This window comes from Trachypithecus francoisi, unplaced genomic scaffold, assembly GCF_009764315.1.
Source record: "Trachypithecus francoisi isolate TF-2019V2 unplaced genomic scaffold, Tfra_2.0 Lachesis_group0, whole genome shotgun sequence".
Lineage (NCBI taxonomy): Eukaryota > Metazoa > Chordata > Mammalia > Primates > Cercopithecidae > Trachypithecus > Trachypithecus francoisi.
In genome coordinates, this window is record NW_022681453.1 from 60,169,837 (window position 1) to 60,194,161 (window position 24,325).

At 50.2% G+C, this 24,325-nt stretch overlaps 1 protein-coding gene across 5 annotated transcripts in view; it reads right to left on the reverse strand.

Annotated features, from left to right (window-relative positions):
• EFCC1 (EF-hand and coiled-coil domain containing 1) overlaps window positions 1–24,325 on the reverse strand; it is a 49,223-nt gene that overhangs the window by 21,256 nt on the left and 3,642 nt on the right. Inside the window, exons 3-4 of one of the 5 annotated variants that reach the window (XM_033210875.1) lie at window positions 22,647–22,713; window positions 12,766–15,571 (exon numbers count right to left, since the gene is read on the reverse strand). The exons of the other annotated variants lie outside the window; for them this stretch is intronic. Coding sequence (XP_033066766.1) covers window positions 15,404–15,571; window positions 22,647–22,713 — 235 coding nt within the window. The 3' untranslated portion in view covers window positions 12,766–15,403. Of the gene's footprint in view, window positions 1–12,765; window positions 15,572–22,646; window positions 22,714–24,325 lie in introns of those variants that run through there. 5 annotated transcript variants of the gene reach the window in all.

The following is a 24,325-nucleotide window of genomic DNA, read 5'->3' on the forward strand; positions in this document are numbered from 1 at the left end:
TGCCAAAGAGTGGCCGCTGGGTTTGGCCACCTGGAGGTCATGCGCAGCTACTCAGCATCTGGCCAACCACACAGTTCCACCCCAGCGCCCAGCCCAAGGGTGCCACAGGGAGGGTGCTTGGCAAAGGGCTGTTGTATTGTGTGGCACCTCCTATGTCCAGGTCTGTGCAGGTTGGCAGGGGAGGTAGAGGGGCAGGAGGGGAGAAGGAGCTGCAAGTCCCCACCCTCCGTGGGCTGCTCCTCTGGGTGGAGCACCAGGAGGTCAGGCAGGGGATGCAGACACAGCCCTCCCTCCAGGGCGTGTCCACTGGCCTTGGGCCACTCCCTCCACAGACAAGCGAGGCATGGAGTCTGGAGAGAGCAGGGGAGGTATCCTGCAGGAAGCAAGACCTGGGGTTGAGCAGAGTTAGTACTAGGAGACAGGCAGCGAGTATGTTTGGGGACAGAAAAGAGTACAGCACAGCTAGAGAAGAGGACCCAGAGCAGACAGGAATGGGCGGAGAAAGGAGGCAGAGAGGGCTGAGTGGCCTGGCAGGGCACCCCTCCTCTAGCTGGGGCTGTGTGTGCTGTTGGAGTAATGCTCACCCCCTGGTTGATATCTCTCAGAGGAGGAAGTGGTTAGGTTACCAGGTGGTTGGGGTGAGTGGGGATTTGAACCCGACTCCACCACCTCCAGACCTTGACCTTATTCCCTTGTCCACGCTGCATTTTACCCTCTGGCACCAGACACAGACCTTGAAAAGTCACACCTTTATTTATCTTATAGATGATGGAAGCCAGTGGGGGTTGAACCATATGGAATAGTGATTTTTACTGCTTTTGACCTGCAAAAGGGCGATTTAAAATGGGGCAATCTTGGCTCACGCTGTAATCCCAGCACTTTGGGAGGCCAAGGTGGGTAGATCACCTGAGGTCAGGAGTTCGAGACCAGCCTGACCAACATGGTGAAACCCCATCTCTTCTTAAAATACAAAATTAGCCAGGTGTGGTGGCACGTCCCTGTAATCCAGCTACTTGGGAAGCTGAGGCAGGAGAATCGCTTGAGCCTGGGAGGCAGAGATTGCAGTGAGCCGAGATGACACCATTGTACTCCAGCCTGGGCAACAGAGCAAGACTCCAGCTCAAATAAATAAATAAATAAATAAATAAATAAATAAATGCTGCAATCTGATAAAACATGTTCACAAAATGTTTCTTGGTGGACTGACTTCAAATCTGTCACTTCATTAGTGGGTGTCCAGGTTTGTGAAAAGTTTTGTTAGAATTTTCTGGTTCTAGAAACCTGACAGCCTTTGGCCCTGAGACTGGACCACAGGACCCAGGGGTTTAGCGTGGGTTTCATGTGAGGATGTGCTCTCTGCTTATGCACTGTTGGTGGGAGTGTAAATTAGTCCAACTATTGTGGGAAGCAGTGTGGCAACTCCTCAAAGAGCCAATAGCAATCCCATTACTGGGCATATTCCCAGAGGAATACAAATCATTCTACCATGAAGACACATGCATGCAAATGTTCATTACAGCACTATCCACAATAGCAAAGACATGGAGTCAACCCAGTGCCCATCAATGACAGATTGGATAAGAAAATGTGGTGTATATACACTATACTATGTAGCCATAAAAAACAACAAGATCATGTCTTTTGTGGGAACACGAATGGAGCTGGAATCTATTATCCTTAAACTAACACAGGAACAAAAACCAAATGCCACATATTCTCCCTTATTAGTGGGAGCTGAATGAAGAGAACACATGGACACAAAGAAGAGAACCCCAGTGTCTGGGGCATACTGGAGGGTAGAGGGTGTGAGGAGGGAGAGGAGCAAAAAAAAATAACCATTGGATACGAGGCATAATACCTGGGTGATGAAATAATCTGTACAACAAACCCCTCGTGACATGAGTTTACCTGTATAACAAACCCGTACATATACCCCTAATTCTAAAAGGTTAAAAAGAGATCAAAACAAAAATAATGCTATACAAATTCTAATAGTCATAATAATAGTAATAATAATAATAATAATAATAATAATTAAAAGAATCTGCTCCCCGGGGTTGGCTCTGGGAGGCGGTGGCACTGCCTTTGGTGTTTCTTGGCTCAGCTGACTGAGGACAGAATTGCTGGTGGCCTTGCTGGGTGGGCCGAATGCTATGGTCCCATCCTCTCTGTTACACTCAGTGGCTGGGAGCTCCTGCTCCTGACTTGCAGGTCCAGCATCCTGACCCCCAGCTCTAAGGTCACCAAGCTGTCCCCTGCCCCTGCAACATGCTGTCTGTCTCTACTCTCTGGATCCAGCAGCAGCTTGCTACCATGTGTCGTCATGGCCATTTCCTTGAATACATCTCTGACACACCTAGCCCCGGAGCCTACTGTGGCTTCCCAGAGAGGTCCAGATCCCTAATATCCCAGCCCACCACAAGGAGTTTCTGAAGTTACAATGCAAAATTCGTTTGGAAGAACATATTTTGTTCAGGTGGGCCCTATTGATGGAAAGATGTCCCCTTGCCCCGCTTCCCACCTCAGTTCTACCCCTCCAGTCCCCACTCCACTCTGGCTGCTGAAGGGATCAAAGGTCAGCTTTTAAAATGCTTCTGTGGCTCCATATGGACAACAGAAGTAACTTGAGTGTCAGGCTGGGTGCAGTGGCTCATACCTGTAATCCCAGCATTTTGGGAGTCAGGTGAATCACTTGAGCTCAGTGTGAGACCAGCCTGGGCAATACTGCAAAACTCTGTCTCTACCAAAAATACAAAAATTAGCCAGGTGTGGTGGCCACATGCCTGTGGTTCCAGCTACTCTGGAGGCTGAGGTGGGAGGATCACTTGAGCCTGGGAGGCAGAGGTGGCAGTGAACCAAGATCACACCATTGCACTCCAATATGACAGAGTGAGACCCTGTCTCAAAAACAAACAAACAAACAAACAAACGTGTTCTTAGCACAGCATTGAGGGACCTCCAAGATCTGACCCAGCCCAGCCCTCCAGTATCATTGCTGGCAATGACCCATGGGCAGCACAGCCAGACCCATTGAACTTCCTGTGCCTTACCCTTGAGGTCTTTGCACATGATAATAACCATAGCCAATGCCTCCATGGAGCTTATAGTGTGCTAGGTGCTGTCTTAAGTGTTTTTATGCAAACAAACTTGTCAAACGACCACATTCTGAACCCACACAGATTCCTCTGCCTGAAAGGTGCATACCCCAGCTCCAGCAAGTAGAGCCCAGAAAATCCTCCTGGTTCTTCATTCTCCCACCCCGACAAAAATGTCACTTTCTCAGAACTCACCTCTCCCTCTGCTATGGTTTGAATGTGTCCCCCAAAGTTCACATGTTGGAAACTTAATCCCCAATGCAACAGTGTAGAGAGGTGGGGCCTTGAAGAGGTGATCAGGCCATGAGAGCTCTGCCCTCACGAGTGGATCCACACCATTACTGCAGGAGTGGGCTCCAGATACAGAAATGCATTTGTCTCCCTCTCTCCCTCTTTTGCTCTTCCACCTTCTTCCCTGGAATGATGCAGCAAGAAGCCTATGGCCAGATGTGACATGCCGTTTACTTCCCAGCCTCCAGAACACTTAGCTAAATTTCTGGTTTTTGTTTGTTTGTGATGGAGTCTTGCTGTGTCACCCAGGCTGGAGTGAATGGTGCAATCTTGGCTCACTACAACCTCTGCCTCTCAGGTTCAAGTGGTTCTCCTGCCTCAGCCTCCCGAGTAGCTAGAACTACAGGTGTGTGCAACCATGCCCGGCTAATTTTGTATTTTTAGTAGAAAACGAGTTTTACCATGTTGGCCAGGAGGGTCTTGAACTCCTGTCCTCAAGTGATCTGCCTGACTCGGCTTTCCAAAGTGCTGGGATTACAGGTGTGAGCCACCAGACTCAGCCCGATTTCTTTTCTTTATAAACTACCCAGTCTGTGGTATTTTGTTACAGCAGAACAAATAAATATGAATAAGACACCTCTCAGAGGTGTGGCTCCTGGAGCCCTCATATGCTGTGTTATGGTGTTTCTCTCTCACCAGACTGGGATTTCCTTGAGGACAGTTAGCACAGGGACAGAGTGGCCCAATGAAGGTTTGTCAAATGAATGAATGAGATTTAGGGGAGGAAGAGCAAAGAAAGGCCAGGCCAGGGACAAGACCAGAGCCTGGGTAAGCATCCAGTTTCTTCCTATCACCTACACACCTGCTCTTGGATTGTTCCAGAAAGGCCAGAGAAGGAAGAGCACTAGATCTGGAGCCACAAGACATGGGTTGAGTCCCACCATTCCCAGTTCCTATCAGCTTTGTCCTGTGGAATGGGGCTAAGCCCTCTGTGTACCTCAGAGAGGGGTGGACCCTACGTGATAGGATAATGCAGATTCCTAAGCTGCAGACATTTTTGGTCATTTGTCCTTTTATTTACTAATACATATTTTATTTTGTAGTAAATATTATAACCAATAATGAAAACCCAGCATCTCTTGCCATAAATAGTAGCCATTGTTAAATTTAAGAAGCAAGAGGCAGCCAGGCGTGGTGGCTCACGCCTGTAATCCCAGCACTTTGGGAGGCCAAGGTGGGTGGATCACGAGGTCAGGAGGTTGAGACCATCCTGGCTAACATGGTGAAACCCCATCTTTACTAAAAATACAAAAAAAATAGCCGGGTGGTGTGGCGGGTACCTGTAGTCCCAGTTACTCAGGAGGCTGAAGCAGGAGAATGGCGTGAACCCAGGAGGCAGAGCTTGTAGTGAGCTGAGATCACACCACTGCACTCCAGACTGGGCGACTGAGCAAGACTCCATTTCAAAAAAAAAAAAAAAGAAGAAGAAGAAGAAGCAAGAGGCCATTAGCCTGAGGCTATCTCTGTACTTTGAGTGATCTGAAGCCGAACTTAGTATGTGAAGAAATCAAACCCCAATTTAGAAGCATATCTTTGTAACAAATAGCAGGCTGAGCTTCCCAAACCTCTGCTGGTCCTGACAGCTGCCCAATTCATGACTTGTTCTTTACTCAAGTAAACTCTGTTAAATTTAATATGTCCAAAGTTTTTCCTTTTAACATCCTACAAATACATAAAGCAACAATAAAACACAGTTAGTCAGTTGTAGCTAGGTCTTGTTTTCTGTCTGCCTCTGAACCCGAGGCTGTTCCCTGCCCATTCAAGAGAGGCTAGCAACTGTCAGGAGAAGTCAGAGACTTCTCAGCTCCAAACCACAGCTTGGGAACTGGTGCTGGAAAAGCATGGCAAAGGCCCAACCTCCCTGCCCTGTGCTTTCTGGCCTGCAACTCCCACATTCACTCCTGCCTGCCGCACCTCTGGGCCACTGTCTTTCGGGAGCCATGGGGGAAATGGGCTGGGGGCCTTCTGTGAGCTGCAGAGACACTTGTCACTCAACGGGCATTACTGAAGCGCCTCTGTCAGGGCTCCAGCCAGTTCTGGGGAAAGGCAGGCCCTGGTAGCCACCCACTCTCCCTTCACATCCTCACTTCCTGGCAGACCCCAGAGTCCTTGTGTGCGGTTGGGTGTTCCCTCCAGCTGGCCACATCTGCACAGCACCCGGAGGCTGGGTGAGCCTCTGAAGTCTTCCTCCTGCTGGAGGCCGATGGTCACATCTGGCCACCAGCCCAGGGGCTTACACAATCTGACAAGGGCCAGATGTTGCTCTTCCTCCCTTCTACTGCACTGGCGACTCCTGGCTCCTGGCTCCAGATCTTCATGCAACAGACCCCTCCTTCAGTTCTGTGATGCAAAGAGGTGGATCACAGGAGCTGCAAACCTGGGTTCCACCCTCAGGACTATGGCTTCGCTGTGTGACCTGCACAACTCCCTCCCCCTCTCTGAACCTCCATTTCATTTTCCTGATTAATCAGTCAACACTGCTGGGGGCTCTGTGCTAGCTGGGCCTGGGGGTCCTATGAGGATGAAATGAAATGACATGGTCCTTCTAAACTTTGTGGAGCTCCTGCCCCTGCTAATATTTGAGATAATTTTAGGTGGCACTCAGATGAATGGCTAGGAGTATGTGCACTTGTTGTAAACAGTTAAGCATTTATTTTAATGTGTACTAAAAAAGTTAATGAGCACATCAAACCATCTTAGTTTTACATTTATGACAGTGATATAACTTCCTTTTACAATTATCTAGGTAAACAAGTGAGTCAATTTAAGGAAAAATATTAATTAAATAATACAGGTACTATATAGATATGACCAAAAAATGACATGAATCTTAGGAGATCTGAAACTTGGCAAATGCTTAGACACCAGCACACGGTGAGCTCTGGGTGCTGTGAGAGCAGAGCTCTGTGCCTGCCCCGGCCACCTCTGCCCCTCACAGCAGGGGACCCCGACCCTAACATACTGACACCCTCTTTCTACAATGGCCCTGTGCTATCCCAAAATGAACTGAATATACAATATGCCCTATTTTCAGATGTACTTCAAGAAAATTAATGTGATGCCCTAATGGTAATTTAAAAGAGAAAGAAAAGGAAAGGAGTTTTATGATATATATTTCGATATGTAAATACTCATAAACAATGAAATTTTCAGATACTTAAACCTGCCTGTGATGGATACGTTTAAATTTAAGAGGGGCAAGGTAACATTCAACTGAATGTTGTTGATAATCTTTCCCTATATTTGGCATTTTAAAATATCCGGATTAATAGATAGATTGATAAATAGACAGATACCTACGCAGACTCACAGGAGTACAAGCGTAAGGACTGCCAGTGTTTTTTGTTTTTTGTTTTTTTTTTGTTTGTTTGTTTCTTGAGACGGAGTTTCGATCTTGTTGCCCAGGCTGGAGTGCAATGGCGTAATCTCAGCTCACCACAACCTCTGCCTCCCAGGTTCAAGCGATTCTCCTGCCTGAGCCTCCCCAGTAGTTGGGACTACGGGCCAGGCATTCCCTGCCAGTAGCTTCAGCACCATGAGTGTTGTCACTGTCTTTGATGTGCCTCTGAAATGATGAGCAACTCTTGGAAAACGCCAAACAAAAGTGTACCCTTCTCTCAACTCACACAGCATCAGATTCTTGGAAAACCCTTTGTATATTAAAACCTTGTGGAAAACCCTGTGTTTATACATAAGACAGAGGTGGGCTCCAGCCTCAGATCATCATGGCGAAAGTGAGGCTTGCACAGCACAAATGTGTCCAGCAGGCACATGGAGCTCATGTGGGGTTTGGGGTGATGCTTGCTGGTACAGGATCTGCCCAGAGGCTTGTTTCCCTGGCAGGGCCCCTCACATGTCAGAAGCACCACCCTTCCAGTCACTGAGGCAAACCATCCTCCCTACAAATTTCCAGAAAGTCCCTGGGGAGATACTGCTCCCAAGGAGATGCCCTGTTCCAGACCCCTCCCAGCTCTCAGCCTTAGATCCCACTGGCCACAGCAGCCTCACCCTGGGACTATGAGGTGCCCACCCCTGTGGATTTGGACTTGGAGGCTGCCAGGTCAGCACACTGGACCATGCCCAGCCTTCAGAAGGGTGGTGTCCAGGGTTCCCATCTGCGAGTGCCCAGCCAGCCTGTAACCTTCCTGGCCCCCTCCCCTGGAGCCTCTGGGCTCACACAGCCTTTTAAGAGGGGTATCTGGCCTGTGTCTGTTTAATCCTGGGCCAGCCACTCCAATAAGCTTGCCTTACCAAGTCTTTCACCTCTTTGAGACTCAACTTCCCCATCATTTTATTATTTATTTATTGAGACAGGGTCTTACTCTGTTGCCCAGGCTGGAATGCAGTGGCGTGATCTTGGCTCACTGCAGCCTCAACCTCCCAGGTTCAAGTGATCCTCCCACCTCAGCCTCCTCAGTAGCTGGGACCACAGGTGCATGCCACCACGCTCAGCCAGTTTTTGTATTTTTTATAGAGATGGAGTCTCACTATGTTGCCCAGGTGGATCTTGAACTCCTGGGCTCAAGTGATTCACCCATCTCGGCCTCCCAAAATGCTGGGATTATAGGTATGGGTCACTGTGTCCAGCCTTCCCAGTCTTTTAGATGGGAATAAGTCACCCAAGTTCATAGGGTGCAAGTCAGGGCTAAATTAGGGATATATGTGTCTGGCACACAGTAAACACTTGACAAATATTAACTCCCATCCTCTGTTTACAGCTTCCTGCTTGTTCATCTTTCCTTTTCCATTTCTCATTTTACCCCCTAAAACCTCAAATAAATGCATAAATTTCTGCAGTGGTGTCCCAGTGTTTTAATCTGGCCTGCATCGTCCAATGTGGTAATCACAGTCACAGGTAGCTATTTAAATTTAATCAGGCTGGTCGTGGTGGCTCACGCCTGTAATCCCAGCACTTTGGGACCCTGAGGTGGGTGGATCACCTGAGGTCAGGAGTTCGAGACCAGCCTGGCCAACATGATGAAAACCTGTCTCTACTAAAATACAAAAATTAGCCGGGCGTGGTGGTGGGTGCCTATAGTCCCAGCTACTCGGGAGGCTGAGGCAGGAGAATCACTGGGAGATGGAGGTTGCAGTGAGCTGAGATCACACCATTGCACTCCAGCCTGGGCAACAAGAGTGAAACTCAGTCTCAAAAAAAAAAAAAAAAAGTAAATTTAATCAAAGTTAAATAAAACTAAGAATTCAGTTCCTCAGTTGCACTAGCTACATCAGGTGCTCAGTAGCCACCCGTGGCTCACAGCTACCAGCGCAGCCAGAAAGCGTTTCCATCATCTCATAAAATCCAGTTGGACAGTGCTGATCTACAACTTACATTAAAAGTTAAATCATTTATAGTCATTTTTCCCAGAACTGTAGTTCTCACTTGTTTGTACTACAATTATATGAATCTAGAATGTGACAGTTTATATAAACACAAAATATATACAAGTGAGCGTCCTTTTGCGGTCCCACATCCTCATAGGAATTATTGGACTGATGACCAAACCACTAAGACAAACACTGATAAGTGGGCTGACTGGGCTTCTAAATCCCACGTGAGTGAAGGTAGCCAGCCCTCGCTAAACCTAAACCTACCCAGGACAAACTTAAAGCTGGGTCCCTGTCTTCATCACCCAAAAGGGTAGACTCCAGGTGGACTGAAGACCTGAAAGATACGATTAAAACAAAAGAATATCCAGCAGAATACCCTTGTGACCTAGGAAAGGAGGAGCACTCAATAATTTAAAGGCAAAAATCATAAAGCCAAAATAATTTGGTGAATTTGATTACATCAAAGAACACACTGGGGCCGGCGGCATCCCTTGGTCAAATCATGCATGTGTCTCCACAAGACCCAGCGACCCCTCTCCTGGGACAGTTCTCACAGCAGGCTGCTGCACGGTGGCATGGGGGAGGATAGGCACTTGGTGTCATCTGGAGTGGTGGGCAGTTGGAGGCAGCCTAGTGTCCACCCCTGGGAGTGGACAGAGGAGTTTGAAGAGGGGAGAAGCAGTGGGCAGATGCACTCACAGAACAACATTTGGGGTGGGAACTCCAACACCAAGTGGGGAGTCAGAGGCACGGCGAGACATGTGCCACAAGGCCACCAACTGGGTGCAAACAGACTCGCTTTGCAAGAACACATCCCAACAAGAATATACACAGGGCCAGGCGCGGTGGCTCAAGCCTGTAATCCCAGCACTTTGGGAGGCCGAGACGGGCGGATCACGAGGTCAGGAGATCGAGACCATCCTGGCTAACACGGTGAAACCCCGTCTCTACTAAAAATACAAAAAAAACTAGCCGGGCGAGGTGGCGGGCGCCTGTAGTCCCAGCTACTCGGGAGGCTGAGGCAGGAGAATGGCGTAAACTCGGGAGGCGGAGCTTGCAGTGAGCTGAGATCTGGCCACTGCACTCCAGTCCGGGCGACAGAGCGAGACTCCGCCTCAAAAAAAAAAAAAAAAAAAAAAGAATATACACAGAAATCACCGGGGAGGGACTGCCTGAAGGGCAGGAAGGCGTGTGGGACCAAGAGGTGAGAGAGTCCATTCCTGCCCCTGCCCAGTCCCCTGCTCAGGATACATGAGGAATCCCAAGGTTGGAATTGCTGGCCACCAATGACCAGCACATTGTCATTTGACTCAGGGCTAGCATACTTTTGCTGTAAAGGGCCAGAGAGTAAATACTTCAGGCTTTGAAGCCCATGAGGTTGTTGTCAGAGCTACTCCACTCTGCACAGGAGCAGTCCCAGAGAATATATAAACAAGCGGACATGGCTGTGTTCCAATAAACCTTTATTCATCGACACTAAAATTTGAATTTTGTGAAATTTTCATGTCATGAAATATCCCTCTGTTAGTTTTTTCCCAACCATTTAAAAATGTAAAAACTATTCTTAGTTTGTGGATTGTATAAAAATAGGGGTGGAGCTGGACTGGCCCACAGGCTGCAGTTGCTAATCCCGGATTTAACTGATGACTTCTGCTCCCCATGGAGACAATTTAGTCCAAGGCAAACATGTTTAATGAGCTGGAGAACTGAGGGCTCATCTTTACTCCCAAAGTCAGCCAGTGCCTCTGGATTTGCTAAGAGAACTAACCCTATTAGGTTAGGGAATAAATGAAACCAAGCATCTGGCTGTGGATAAAAAGACCACCCTGAGGGGGATGGGGACCCTCTTGTATGGCCAGGACTGCATACCATATGGTAGTCAGGAGGGAGGGCTGTTATTTTCTTGCTGCAATGAGCAGCATTGATTTCTGTTGTTTGCAGCCATAACTCCCTGGCTGGTACAACCTTGAGAAACTCATTTCACCTCTCTGAGGTTAACTTTCTTTCCAATGAAATGTCTGCCTCATGGGGGTGGGCACTATGGTGACCACTGGGGTGGGCAGAATGTCTAGGAATGGGCCCCCAAGTTCCACACCCTAATTCCCAAAGCCTGTGAGTGAAGTGAGCCTATCACTCGGAGATGGCATGACGTTCTATGGCACAGCTGACCAGAAGACAGGGGATTATCCCTGTCTAATCACACAAGTCCCTTGAAATGCAGACAGCTTTCTGGGCTGATGTAGAAGAGGCCGTGAGAGAGATATGAAGTGTGAGAAGGACATGGAGCAGGTTGTTGCTGGCTGGAAGATGAAAGCGATGTGGGTGAAGGAATACAGAGAGCAACCCCAGCTGATAGCCAGCAAGGAAAGGGGGCCTCGGTCTCACAGCCAAAAGGAGCTGGATTCTGCCAACACTGGAATGAGCTTTCCCAGGGGCTCCAGACCTGGCCAAGGGAGCCTTGCTTTTGGCCTTGTGCGAGCTTATGTAGAGAAGTCAGCCACGCCCGCCTGGACTTCCGGCCTATGGAATTATGAGGTCACAGGTGGGTGTTGTTTCAAGTAACTAAGAGTGTGATGATCAGCTATGGTTGTGATAGAAACCAAATTCAGCCATCCAAACAACCACACCCCATCTGCTGTCAGCTCAACCCTGACTGTGGCCTTGTGCTCCCAGAGAGACTTGACTGGCCTAAGCCAATCATGAAGCCTCCTTCACGTGGCCAGAGATTGGTTTAGGAGCAGGCATGTGATGCAATTCTGGCCAAAGAGAGGTGAGGGGAAGTCTGCCAGGAGGACCTGCGGAAATGGCAGTGATGCCTGAGGCCATGGCAGCTCTCTTGTAACCATGAGGGGCCCTTGCTGACAGGCCAAAATGACAAGCTGAGGAAGACAGAGTTGAAGATGAATCAGGTCCTTGAAAACTTCACTGAACTGCCAATGAACTGCTCTCCCCTGGACTTCTCACATGAGATGATAAATGTCCCTGTGGTTTAAGCCATTCTGAGTTGGGTTTTATGTTCTTGCAACATAAAGCATCATCACTGATAAACCACTCACAGCATGGCTTAGGAGTGCAATAAGGTTGTACAGATAAAGTCCTTAGTGCAGTGCCTCATACCCAGCGGGTGCTCAGAAATATTGGTTTTTGTTCCTTAATCAATGCTGCCCCCTCCTGCCTCAGCCCCTGTACGAGTCAGGGTTTGACCAGGGAAGTGGGGCCAGTGTGCGGAATCCATCTACAGCCATGCCTGCAGCTGTAGCTCTGTCTCAAGGGCTTTATCACAAGCAGGTGGCCTGTGTGATCATGGGGGCTGGCTAAGCGAGTCTGGAATCCACAGAAGGGAAGCTGGCAGGCAGGTGGCGCTCACAGGCACTGCTCATGGGCTTCCCCAGAGGCTCTAGACACGGGCACACCTGTGAGCTCCACCTGCCTGTCAGCTTCCCTTTGGTGGACTTCAGGCTTGCTTAGCCAGCCCCCACAATCACACAGCCCACTTCCTTGTCATAAAGCCCTTCAGAGCTACAGCTGTAGGCCTGGCTGTAGATGGATTCCACACCCTTCTGTCCACAGGTGGAACTTCTCTTTCACACAGAAGCCTGTTTGGCTCTTGAAGCCCACCCAGACCAGCAAGGATAATGTCTCTTACCTAAAGTCAACTGATGACAGACTTTAATCCATATGCAAAATACCTGTACAGCAACTGTAGCTTAGTGTTTGACCGGTAACTTGGGGCTGTAACCAAGGGAGAGGTCAAGGCATCACATCAAAGCCAGGGGGATGCATCAAAAGCTCATTACACCCCCTGGGCTCAGTTTATTCTGGAGTAGATGAGAAACGTCACTGGTGTCTTTTTCTCTCTGCTTCTTATGCTCTGAGCCGCTCAGCGACTCAGCAAGTCTCAGGAAGCTGCAGAGCTGACAGGTCCCCCAGAACCCAGCCAGGCTACTGTGGGCCATCAGGCCACAGCCACGCTGCAGCACCTACCCTGGGAGGTCCTGGAGGTTCGCACACAGTGGCTTCCTTTGCTGCATGGCGTTTCCTGAGCGAAGCAGCCTCACAGGAAACGGAGAGCAGCATGTGAAAACAAGAGAACAACAGGAGGAAGAACAGCTTGAGGGGTGGGGGGCGGGGGGCGGCAGAGGAAGTGCGGAAAATAAATCACAAGGGGTGCAGGGGATAGTCTTCAGGGGTCCTCTGTGACTCCTCTCTGGTCCCTACCTGAACTCGGGAACCCCCCAACTTTACTGAGCAGGGGATGGCTGTGGGACCGGTGCGACAGGAGTGTGCGAACAGACACAGACACTCAGCTCTTGGGGCCTCGTGCAGGGTGTCAGGCTGGGCTGGTGACCTCTAAGGCCCTGCCAGCCCAAGCTACTGACTTGGTTCTTTAATTCACCGAAGGATGAATTATTGAGCCAGCCACTGTCCTTAGCAATGGCATGAAAAGTTCAGAGGCCGTGAAAGACGAGAGGGAGAGGCTGTAGATGGAGGTGGGGCCTCCCTAAAGAGTTGGGGTCTGGCAAGACCTGAAGGGTGAATGTGGATTGGTCAGGAGCAGGCTTGTGGATGGTGGAGGGAGTCTTATGCCCAAAGGCCCTGAGGAGGGGAGACTTGGAGGGTCAGCGTGGCTGCAGCAGATGATGGGAAAGGGCCTGGTCACTTGGGGTCAAGACGGTGACCAGAGGAGGTCATGGGAGAGTTGTGAGTAGGGAGGCCCGAGGTGGGATCTGGGTGTTGAAAAGATTAACCTGGCACTGCGTGGTCAGTGGTTCTGAGCCAGCTGGGACACCAGTCAGGAGGCCAGGACAGCTGTCCAGGGGTGGTGCTGGGGCTAGGCTGGGTGGTGGGTGCAGCTGGAGAGTAGGGGGTGGGTCTGAGCCACGTGGAACTGAGACTTAGCAGGACTCGGTGTGCACAGCTGAGGAGGGCTCTTCACCTGCTCCTCCTCACTGGCCCCTCCGCATCCAGTCTGGTTCCAACTTGCTCGTCCTCGTGCAGGCAGTGCAGACAAGCCAAGCTTGTGCCCAGCCCTGTGGTTTTTTGCTATGGGGTCACCTCTGCCCTGGATCACACAAGTCACTGGCCCCACCTTGCCACTCAGGCCTCAATTCCAAGGCCACACCTCAGAGAAGTCTCCTGTGATGGGCTGGTTGTGTCCCCCCAATTCATATGTTGATGTCCAGACCCCCAGTGTTCCTCACAATGTGATCTTATTTGGTGATGGGACATTTAATGAGGTAATCAAGTTAAAATGAGGTCTTTAGGGTGGGCCCTAATCCAGTCTGACTGGTGTCCTTCTAAGAAGAGGAGATTAGGGCAGACACATGCACAGAGGGAAGACCACGCGAGGATACAGGGAGAAGGCGGCCCTGTCTGCCAGCCCAAGAGAGAGGCCGCAGGAGAAGCCAACGCTGCCGACGCCGCACTCTGGTCAGCCTCCAGAGCTGTGGGAGACAAATGCCTGTTGTTGAAGCCCCCGGTCCGTGGGGCTTGTCACAGTAGCCCAAGCTGACTCACACACTCCCCGACCCTCCCTTTGTCCACCTGCTTAGTTACTGGTGGTCGACAGCATCCCGCACTGAGAGTGGGCCCACGAGGGCAGAGTCTCTGCCTCTTCCCAGCTGCCTCCCTCATGCCCAGGACAGCATGGGCCCTCTCCGGGCACTTGACAGAATTTGGTTGAATAAAGAAAAGTCAGTGGTTATTTCTGACAGAAAATCATGAAGAAGCAAAATGAAGAGTCTGAAGGCTCTGTCTGCCCCTTCCTGGGTCTCTGACTGGGTGGCTCCAGGCTTCTCCAGTCACCTCAGTCCTCTCCGGAAAAACCCCCACCCCCAACTCAGAGCAGATTCTGACAGTCCCTCCTGCCCCTGCCTAGTCACAAAGAAGCCACCGCCCTTCCTTGGCCAGGTCCTCTGCCTGGCTCAGGGGGACTGGGTGCCATCATTGCCTACAAGTAGCCACCCGTTCAGCCCCCTGACTACTGTTCTTTGGAGAATCGACTCCTCCATTTCTCCTGGCCAACGTGTCGAGCAGGGCCAAGGGCGGGAATGTTTCAGCCAGGCCTAGCTAATCAGAGTGGCAGTGATTGGTCCAAAGTAGTCACATGACCCTAGGTTGGCCAATCAGCATACTGCGCTCCATTTCCCTGGTACCAGTGACTGGTTCCAGGAGGGGCGTGGACTATGTTGGAACTACTGGGAAAGAGAAAATGTTTCTGTTGGGGGTGATTGGGAGGATAGGAGCTAATCCTGATGATGATGGTAGCTGTCTTGCTACCTTATGGGAAGAATGTCTGAAATCAGAGCCAGCTAGGAAAAAGACAAGATAAAGGATAGAAAGAAAGAGATTCCAGGTATCATAACTTGAGCTCCCGGATCTAGCCATGCCTGAAGCTACATACACTTGAGATTTTTAGTTGATAAATAAGTGCCGTTCCTACTTTTCTTTTGGCATAAGGCAGTGAGAGTGGTTTTAGTCATTAGCAACTAAAAAATCCAATATAATATAGAACCCTCTCCATCCAAAGGAGGCACGTTTTTATTTTTTGTCATTTTTTTTCTACACAAGACCACTTTGACCGTCTATATCCCAGGCTGTACTATCAAAACTATCTGGCGATCATGATGCCCACCCCCTTGTGTCCTCCAGAGCTCACCGGGCTTGGGTCTGCAGAACCATATATACTACCCCTGACTTAGGCCAGGCCATGTGAAAGTCCTGACACTGGCGCCTCCGGAGCTACAGGACAAGCCAGGCCTCCGCCCAGGAACTGGCCTCTTCTTCCAACGTCTCCTTGTGGGTAAATAGCATATCCTTATGTGAGGAGAGATTTTCTCTTTGGATGAGACCACCTTAAATGAGGAAAACCATCCATGCACCAGGCCCTTTGACTTTCTGGAAAACCACTACACTACATAAAAAATGCCCAACGCAGCCGGGCGTGGTGGCTCAAGCCTGTAATCCCAACACTTTGGGAGGCCGAGACGGGCGGATCATGAGATCAGGAGATCGAGACCATCCTGGCTAACATGGTGAAACTCCGTTTCTACTAAAAAATACAAAAAACTAGCTGGGCGAGGTGGCGGGCGCCTGTAGTCCCAGCTACCTGGGAGGCTGAGGCAGGAGAATGGCATAAACCCAGGAGGCGGAGCTTGCAGTGAGCTGAGATCCGGCCACTGCACTCCAGCCTGGGCGACACAGCGAGACTCCGTCTCAAAAAAAAAAAAAAAAAAAGCCCAACGCCTGGCTTGGAGGCCCAATGCCCACTCTTCCACCTTCTCTTTGCCTGGTGCTGAGCTGTAGCCTTTACATTACTTGAATTTTCACTTCTAAGGAGAAATTCATGAGGTGGACATTTGCTGTTTCTGTCTAACCTGCAATCTTTTCTGTCTCCTAGTAACAGCAGCAACCTTCCTTTTGGGAGTTGTCCCACCTCTATGGCCACCCAACTCTTGGCCCACTTCAGGGTTGAGTGTGTGCCCTGGTCCGGGCCAACAGGACTATCCTAGTAGCCTGGTCCTGGTCTCGGCCTAGAGGTGGCGCTGTGACCCAGGTTGGGCCAATCCATGTTCTTTCCTAGGACTTTATCTACAGGTGCTGGGAAGCAGAATGTTGGGTCACAGAATTTGAAAAGTTATGAATCTGGGGTCCCTGCAGCCATGTTCCCAGCTATGTGGAGCAGGAGTGAGTAGAACCAGGCAGGGACAAGCAGAGATCCAGGTGGATGGAGAGTGCTGGAGGCACGGGGGTCGAAAGCCCATCCGAGGAGTGTGCAGCAAATGCAGGCACACCCCACAGGTGGGAATGCATCCCACAGGCCAGGGCCAGCTGACAATGACATTTAAGGAGGGCTTATTATGTGCCAGGCATCATTTTAAATGCTTTCTATTATCTCATTGGATTCTTACCCTGTGAGGTAGGTACTAAAATTAACCTGTTCTCCAGATGAGAAAACTGAGGTACAAGCAAGTTGAGTTGCAGTTTCCCCAGAAGCATCAAGACACCAAAGAAAATGTGCAACATACAGAGGTTAGCAGATGAGGCAGGTCATGGCCAAGGGTGACTGGTCTGGCACTTCAGCCCACCCCATGTTCTTTGTGGCTGCCTCAGGCCTGAAAAGGCTGAAGCTTATTTCCAACCCACCTGTGGGAAGTAGCAGAAAGAGCCACAAACTCGTGGACTGAATCCAGCCTGGCTGTGCCCCTGATTTGCTAGGTGAGCCTGGGCAGATTACCATCCCTCTCTAGGCACCTTCCTTCTCTGAAGGATGCATTTATTGCACATATTAGCTTGTGCAGTCAAGGCCCCTCTCTCTGGGAGGGGTGCAAAGCCTCAGGCTGGAGAGAGGGTGTATCTCTGAGCTGTGAGACTAAAGTGTGGGCCCAGGCTCTGTCCTCCGAGAAGTGCAGCTAGGGGAATGCATTTGAATGAGGGCAGGTTTCTCTGGGGACACCACTGATTGGCCACCTCGACAGATAGCCCACGGCTCCTCCTCCTCTGCCTCCTTGCTCTCCAAGGCCTGCCCCTTTGTGATCCTGCCCTGGATAGGCCTTGCTTTTCTGGATAGACAAGAATGAGTGTCCCCACTTCATTCTTTCTTTCTTTCTTTTTTTTTTTTTTGAGATGGAGTCTTGCTGTGTCACCCAGGCTGGAGTACAGTGGCACAATCTTTGGCTTACTACAACCTCCACCTTCTGGGTTCAAGCAATTCTCCTGCCTCAGCTTCCTGAGTAGCTGGGATTATAGGTGCGTGCCAGGAGGCCTGGCTAATTTTTGTATTTTTAGTAGAGACGGGGTTTCACCATGTTGGCCAGGCTAGTCTTGAACTCTTGACCTCAGATGATCCACCCACTTCGGCCTCCCAAAGTGCTGGGATTACAGGTATGAGCCACTGTGCCCAGCCCAATAAGTTCCAATATTTATTAAGCCTTTCGTTATTCTGGGTACTTTCAACACATCAGCACGTTGAATCTTCAAATACTCCATGAAGTGGGGATTATAATCATTACTATTCTCATCTCATTTTACAGATGAGCTGAGGCTCACAGAGGTGAGAATGGCTTGCCGCAGGTCACATTCCCAGAGCTCTACCACCATGCTGCCTCCCCCGTCACACTGGACGTTTATGCCAAGGCAGAATCCCATACCCACTTTACGGCCGAGGAAACTGAGACTCACAGAAGTGAAGGGAACAGCTCCAGCTCCCACCACACATGTGGAGGAGCTGGGAATCAAAGCCAGATTGGGCTTGGCCTTCTGAGCCTGGGCCCCCACTCACTGAGCCCCCTGTGCATCCTGAGGGCCTGGGACATGCAGTGGGTGCCTGAGTGGGTCTGCCTCTTTGTGAGCCTGAGTATTGTTCCTGGAGGAGGAAAGGCCTCTTTTCTCACCAAGGCCACCCACACACCCACCTCCAAGGACGACGGAACCCGAGGCCTCCCAGCTCCAGATGGTGCCCCATGCCCCCTCTGCTCGCCCCCCACCCATCCGCCTCCCTCCCGCCCTGGACCCGCTGACTTTGGCCCACCCAGGTCAGGCCGGGCAGCAGCAATAGGGCAGAAGAAAGGAGGCAGCCCTCAGATGGCCTCACCTTTGTGTCCCCTCCATGGTGGCCAGCCAATTGCCCTCCCTCCTCCCTCCCTCCCCCACCCCCTTTCTTCCATCCCAGCCTTTTCATCCTCCCCCGACAACAAAGCCAGAGGCCAGGCCGCCAGGCCTCTCCTCCTTCCAGCTGAGCTGAGCTGGCCCTCTGCCTTTTCTGTCTTTTTGAGTGCCAGCCCCTGCCCGGTGGTGCTGGCCCTAGGCTGCCTGCCCTGCCCAGGTGTCCTGAAGGCCCTATCAGGGCCTTCAGAGCAGGGTCATGGGCCAGACCAGGCAACTGGCTGAGACATGGGCGGTTTCAAAAGGACAAGATGTCACAAATCCACCAGAGACCTTCTACTGAGGACTCAAGGGGGACCCCTCAAGGCAGGACAAGGCCACTGGACTACTTAGGGGTCTCCTTGTGCTGAAGTCCTAGACGTTATGCCCTTTCTTCCACTTTTGAGGACAGCATCCACTCCCATCCCCGCTGGCCCATTCGTGTGTCCACACACATCTTACTATGTGCCAAGGCTGGACTGGGTGCTAGGCCACAGAAGTGCCAAGCCCTTATGCTCCCTCTGGAGGGCTCCCAGCTATGGACAGAACCTGGGGATAACAATCTTCTTCTGTCCACCCTCCCCAGTGAGCCCTAAAATCACCTGGGCACAGGTTGGCGAGGGCATAGAGTCCCCCCGAAACCACCCCTAAAGCACCCAGCAGTCAGGAAAAGCTGACCTCCAGACAAGCCTGCTCCGTGTCTAACCAGGTTTCCTCCCAGGACCTTTAGAGTTCAGAATCTTGAGCTGCCACAGGTGGGTTCTTCTACCCAGACAAGAAAAGGATTGGTCTGCAAGCTCCAGAGAGGGGCAAGGGGGTGTGTTCCTTGAATGTGTCTGGGATACAGTGTCCCTTGTTTCTCCTGGGAGGATCTCATTTCCAGAGCTCAATGGGCCTTGCTCTCACTCCACTGGTGGGTATGTGACTAAGGTTTGGCCAGTCGGAGCATCAAATTGTCCTGGCCCCTGTGATGACTTCAGGATGAACATGTTTCCAAGTTGGCTGAATGAGGCCCATTTCCAGGACTTCAGTGGGATGGTTCAGATAACAGATGGTCTTTCTACTAGACTGAGCTTTGGGGATGTCAGCCTGGCACCCCAAGGGCTACTGGGGGAGAGAACTTGCCAGAGAGTAAAGCAGAGCTTCAGCATATCCTGGTAATACTACGTGAGTACCTGAATTCAGCCATGTCTGAAGCTGGACATGCCTACACTTTTCAGTTCTAAGAACTAACTTCTTTTTCACCTAGGTCAGTTTGCATTAGGCTTTCTGGCACTCACCCAGAAGACCTGGATGATAGAAAGGAAGAAAAGAAAGAGAAAACAGAGGAGAGAAGAAAGGTGGAAAGTGGTTTCAGTGGAGAGTGCCACTGAAACACCTTGGTTGGGCAGGGATTGAATGACATTTTAGGAATGGTGATGTCAGATTTTCCATAGGAAGCTGTTTGCATTACTGCAACAGAATCCCCCCCTCCAATAATCAGTAATGTCTACTATGCATAAAAATTTGTATGGGGATGGACTATTTTGTGGGATTTGAAGGATAAGGAGCTGAGTTTCTCACCTCAGACGAGGTCGTGTTTGAACAGAGACCAGCTGTGGGGAAGCAGGATCAGAGGCTGATGTGGCTGTGAGGAGACCAGAAGCCTCTTGGGAGGGCTGCATGCCTCAGCAGGCAGGGGCTGGGCCAGGGAGTGCCTGAGTCTTCCCCAGCTCTAGGAGGCCTGAAGATGCCTTTTGACACCTGGGGGGCTTCTATTTCACCTGCAACTCCTACAACTCTGAAAGCAGCAGCAGCTCCTTTGTGGCCCCTCAGCACATGGCACACCTGTGCCCTAACATGTCTACTGCCATTTCTGTGTCCCCAAGGATTCTGGCATGAGGATTGGTCTACAGAAGTTGCTTAGAAAACACTGTTGAATGAATTAAATAAATATCTCCAATTGCTTACGTATTTACTGTCCATCCTCTTAGGCTGCTGGTCAAGATAGTGGATTGAGGTACTATGGGAAGCCCCTCTTCCATCTACGAATATGCTGAAATGCTGGATAAAATAGAACTATTTAAAAGAATATAGAGCCAAAGTCAAAATCAAGAAGAGGAGATCTCCAGCTTGTGTGGAAAGCAGGAGATAGAGCTGAAACGCCTATGGAGGGATTAGGGACAGGAGACCTTGCGTAATGAGTTACAGAAGGAGACTCCCTGCATGAGGCCAGGGGCCAGCAAGGGCCGTCTTATCCATAAACAAAGATGAAAAGTATTCCACCTATTGGCCTTGGGGTTTTGTTCCCAGGTATGCGACTCAATCTCTCACTACCTGTGTAGCTAGGAAACTCCAAGCTAAGAATCACAATTAAAAACTGGTCTAGAATCAGGGCCTAGTGGAGGCAAATGGAGAACTGCTCTGACGGGAACACTACAACCGGTTCTATGTGTGACTCTCAAGGATCATGGCCCTGCCAAAGACGGGTTCACAGCCCAAATTGACAGTGCCTGCCAAGAATGCCTCATGATGACAAAGACAGCAGGTGTAAAACATCTCAGGAAGCTCAGATATTACAGCAATCCAAAAGAGACTATAAAATTAGTATGGTTGAATGCTACAGAGATAAAGGATTAGACAGAACCCACAACACAAGGACTGATAAGGATGAAAAAAAAAGTACAGGTCTGAAAAAGAACTCAATAGAAGCCCTAACATGAACAATAGAGTCATCGAGATCCCATTTTAGGAAAGTGGCAGTTTGATTCAAAGTTAGGAAACTCAACGCAGTCTGAATTCAGCTGAGTTCAGGTATGTGACTTTAGTAAAACCACTCCCAACTCCAAGGGTCTATTTCCTCATTTGAAACATATGATATAATACCAACCTTAGAGGGAAGATGAGAAGATCAGAGTGAGTCGGTATCTGTGAAAGTGCTTTGAACACTGGGAGATGCTGGAAAAGTGTGAGTTGGATCATTTATTCTAACCAAATGGCTTCAAGCTGTCATTCTCAGGGGGAGTTCAGTCATTGCTCTGTTTTCCCCCAAAGACACATCTGCAGAGCACCTGGAGACATTCCAGAGTGATGTCACTTAAGAGGGTGTAATGGGGCTCTGCTGTTTGGGGCGTGGGGCCCTTTTCTCCCTGTAATTCCTCTAGACTGCAGCCCCCTAGGCCAACTGCAGAGGAGGGGGTTGATTCAGCGCAATAGTCAGGGACATCTGAGTTTCTGGCACTTGAAAAGCAAAAGCAGGCAGGGTGCACTGGCTCACGCCTGTAATCCCAGCACTTTGGGGGGCTGAGGTGGGGGGAATCACAAGGTCAGCAGTTTGAGACCAGCCTGGCCAACATGGTGAAACCCCACTTCTATTAAAAATACAAAATTAGCCAAAGGCAAAAGAATGGCTTGAACCTGGGAGGCGGAGGTTGCAATGAGCCGAGATTGTGCCACTGCACTCCAGCCTGGGTGACAGGCGAGACTCCATCTAAAAAAAAAAAAAAAAAAAAAGAAAGAAAGAAAGAAAGAAAAGCAAAAGCAGAGGTGAATGTAGCCTACAGTCCCTCCCCAGCCAGTAAAATGTCTGGCCGATGTTTCTGGGGTGGGAGAATCCAGGGGGACTTGTACATATTACCAAACCCAACTCGAGCTTGTGGCTTGGGGCCATCAGGCTGGGCTGTGAGTCCTGCCCTTGCCACTAAGTTGCTGTGCCACACTGGACAGCTGCTTCCTCCCTGGTCTTGGTTTTCTCGTCTGTGGAACACTGACAATAACACTTTTCTTTTGTACTAGTTCAGAGGCCCCATGAGCTCACATGGAAAAGTGCCTGGTACACAGCTGATGCTCAATAAATGCCCATGGCTATTCTGTCTCCTCTCCTTTCCCTTCTTCTCAGAGTGACAGCTTTGGGGCAGGTCAGTCCACAAACCAGCAAACTCTGACCATAGAAAATGGGCAGGGGTGGTCAACCTCCTAGGCAAGGTAGGGTTGAAAGCATATTTCTAGAGGGGCAGAGAAATGAGTGACACAGTCATCTGCCTAATCACTCTGTACCCTTCACATAGTGTCACTCGCTCTCTGGTCCTCAATCTCCTCATCACTAGGTGTTTCCTTCAAAGCCTCTGCAATAGCTGCTCCTCCTTCTTCCTTACTAACAGAATCCACTTTTGGCTGGGCGCAGTGGTTCACGCCTATAATCCCAGCACTTTGGGAGGCCGAGGCGGGTGGATCACCTGAGGTCAGGAGTTTGAGACCAGCCTGGCCAACATGGTGAAACCCCGTCTCTACTAAAAATACAAAAATTACCCAGGTGTGGTTGCATATGTCTGTAATCCCAGCTATGGGGAGGCTGTGGCAGGAGAATCTTTTGAACCTGGGAGGCAGAGATTGCAGTGAGCCAAGATTGCGCCATTGCAAAAAAGCCTGGGTGACAGAGCAAGACTGTCTCAAAAAACAAACGAACAAAAAATAGAACCCCAGTTTTGTTTGAGACTGACTAACAGGACCAGCCCTTCCAGGTTTCTTCTTATGCCCAATCAGCAGATGCAAAGTCTGGAGGCACAGCAGCCATCGTGTAACTGTGAATCAAAGCACACAGGCAGTGGGGGAAAAGTGCTTTGACTTTTCTGCTTTGTGGCTGTGTGGCCTTGGGTACGTTACTTAACTTCTCAGCGCCTCATTTCTCACAATGTGTAAACTGGGGATAAAATGCCTACCTTGAACAATCTTATGGGGACTAAATGGTGCATTGGCTATGAATCCACTTTTTCTATTGTAAAGGGCTATGCTAATGTTTGTAGTCACTTGTAGCATTCTGCTATAGAGGACTAGTTGTGACTTTAGAAATAAACAAAGAAGAGCCCCTTTATTTCTCCTCTTGGATAAAGTTCCAAGGCTGGATGTGGGCCTCAAGCCAACCAGCCCTGCTCTTTAGCCATCAGCTATGCAAACAGGAAGTGCCTTTCCAAACACTGCACGCTGCAGGAGGCTGGCCCAGAGTCTGCCTCTTTGGAGGCCTCCCTCTAGCCCCATGCCTTCCCATCTCCCAGCTGTGAGCTCCTCAGATGTCCAGTAGGTTCAAGGCCATCCCTTCTGGCTGCCCCACCCCCAGCCTGGGCCAGACCACCTTCCTCTCAGGACCAGGATGGCAGGAGCCCCTCACTGGGCTCCGCACTGTCTCCTGCTCTCCCTGTCTGCCCATCTCTTTGTCACACTGTAGCCAGGGTAACTTTTTTTTTTTTTGAGACGGAGTCTTGCTCTGTCGCCCGGGCTGGAGTGCAGTGGCCGGACTACAGGCGCCCACCACCGCGCCTGGCTAGTTTTTTGTATTTTTTAGTAGAGACGGGGTTTCACCATGTTAGCCAGGATGGTCTCGATCTCCTGACCTCATGATCCGCCCGTCTCGGCCTCCCAAAGTGCTGGGATTACAGGCTTGAGCCACCGCGCCCCGGCCATGGTAACTTTTTATTGAAATGTAAATCTGCTTCTGTCACCTCCTTGCTTAAAACTTTCCCATGGTTTCATGTTCTTTCTCTTAAGGAAAAAAATTGAAGTCCTTGCTGCCACCTTCCAGGCCCTAAATGGGCCTACCTCCAGCTCTACCCCTCCAGCCACTCTGGCTTCCTTTTAGTTTTTGAATGGTGCTAAAGGCCCTTCTGCCCTAGGGCTTTGCCCATACTGTTCCCATTTTCTAGAATGTTCTCTCTTCTCCTCTTTCCATCTGGCGCAGTAATAGCCTCCTCTCAAGTGTCACTTCTTTGGGGGCAGGCTGATGAGTGTCCCCCACATCCTGCCTGCTGCCACAGATCTGTTCCTGTGAAGGTCTTATCTGCTCACAGGTGGCTGCTCAGGGCAGGGAATTCAGTCTGTCCTAGTCACATGGTCACATCCTGATGCCTGGGATGGCCCCTGGCACAGAGAAAGTGCTCAGCAAATGTGTAGTCAGGCCAGCCGGCAGGCAGGGGTGCCTTGTGATTTGAAAGGGA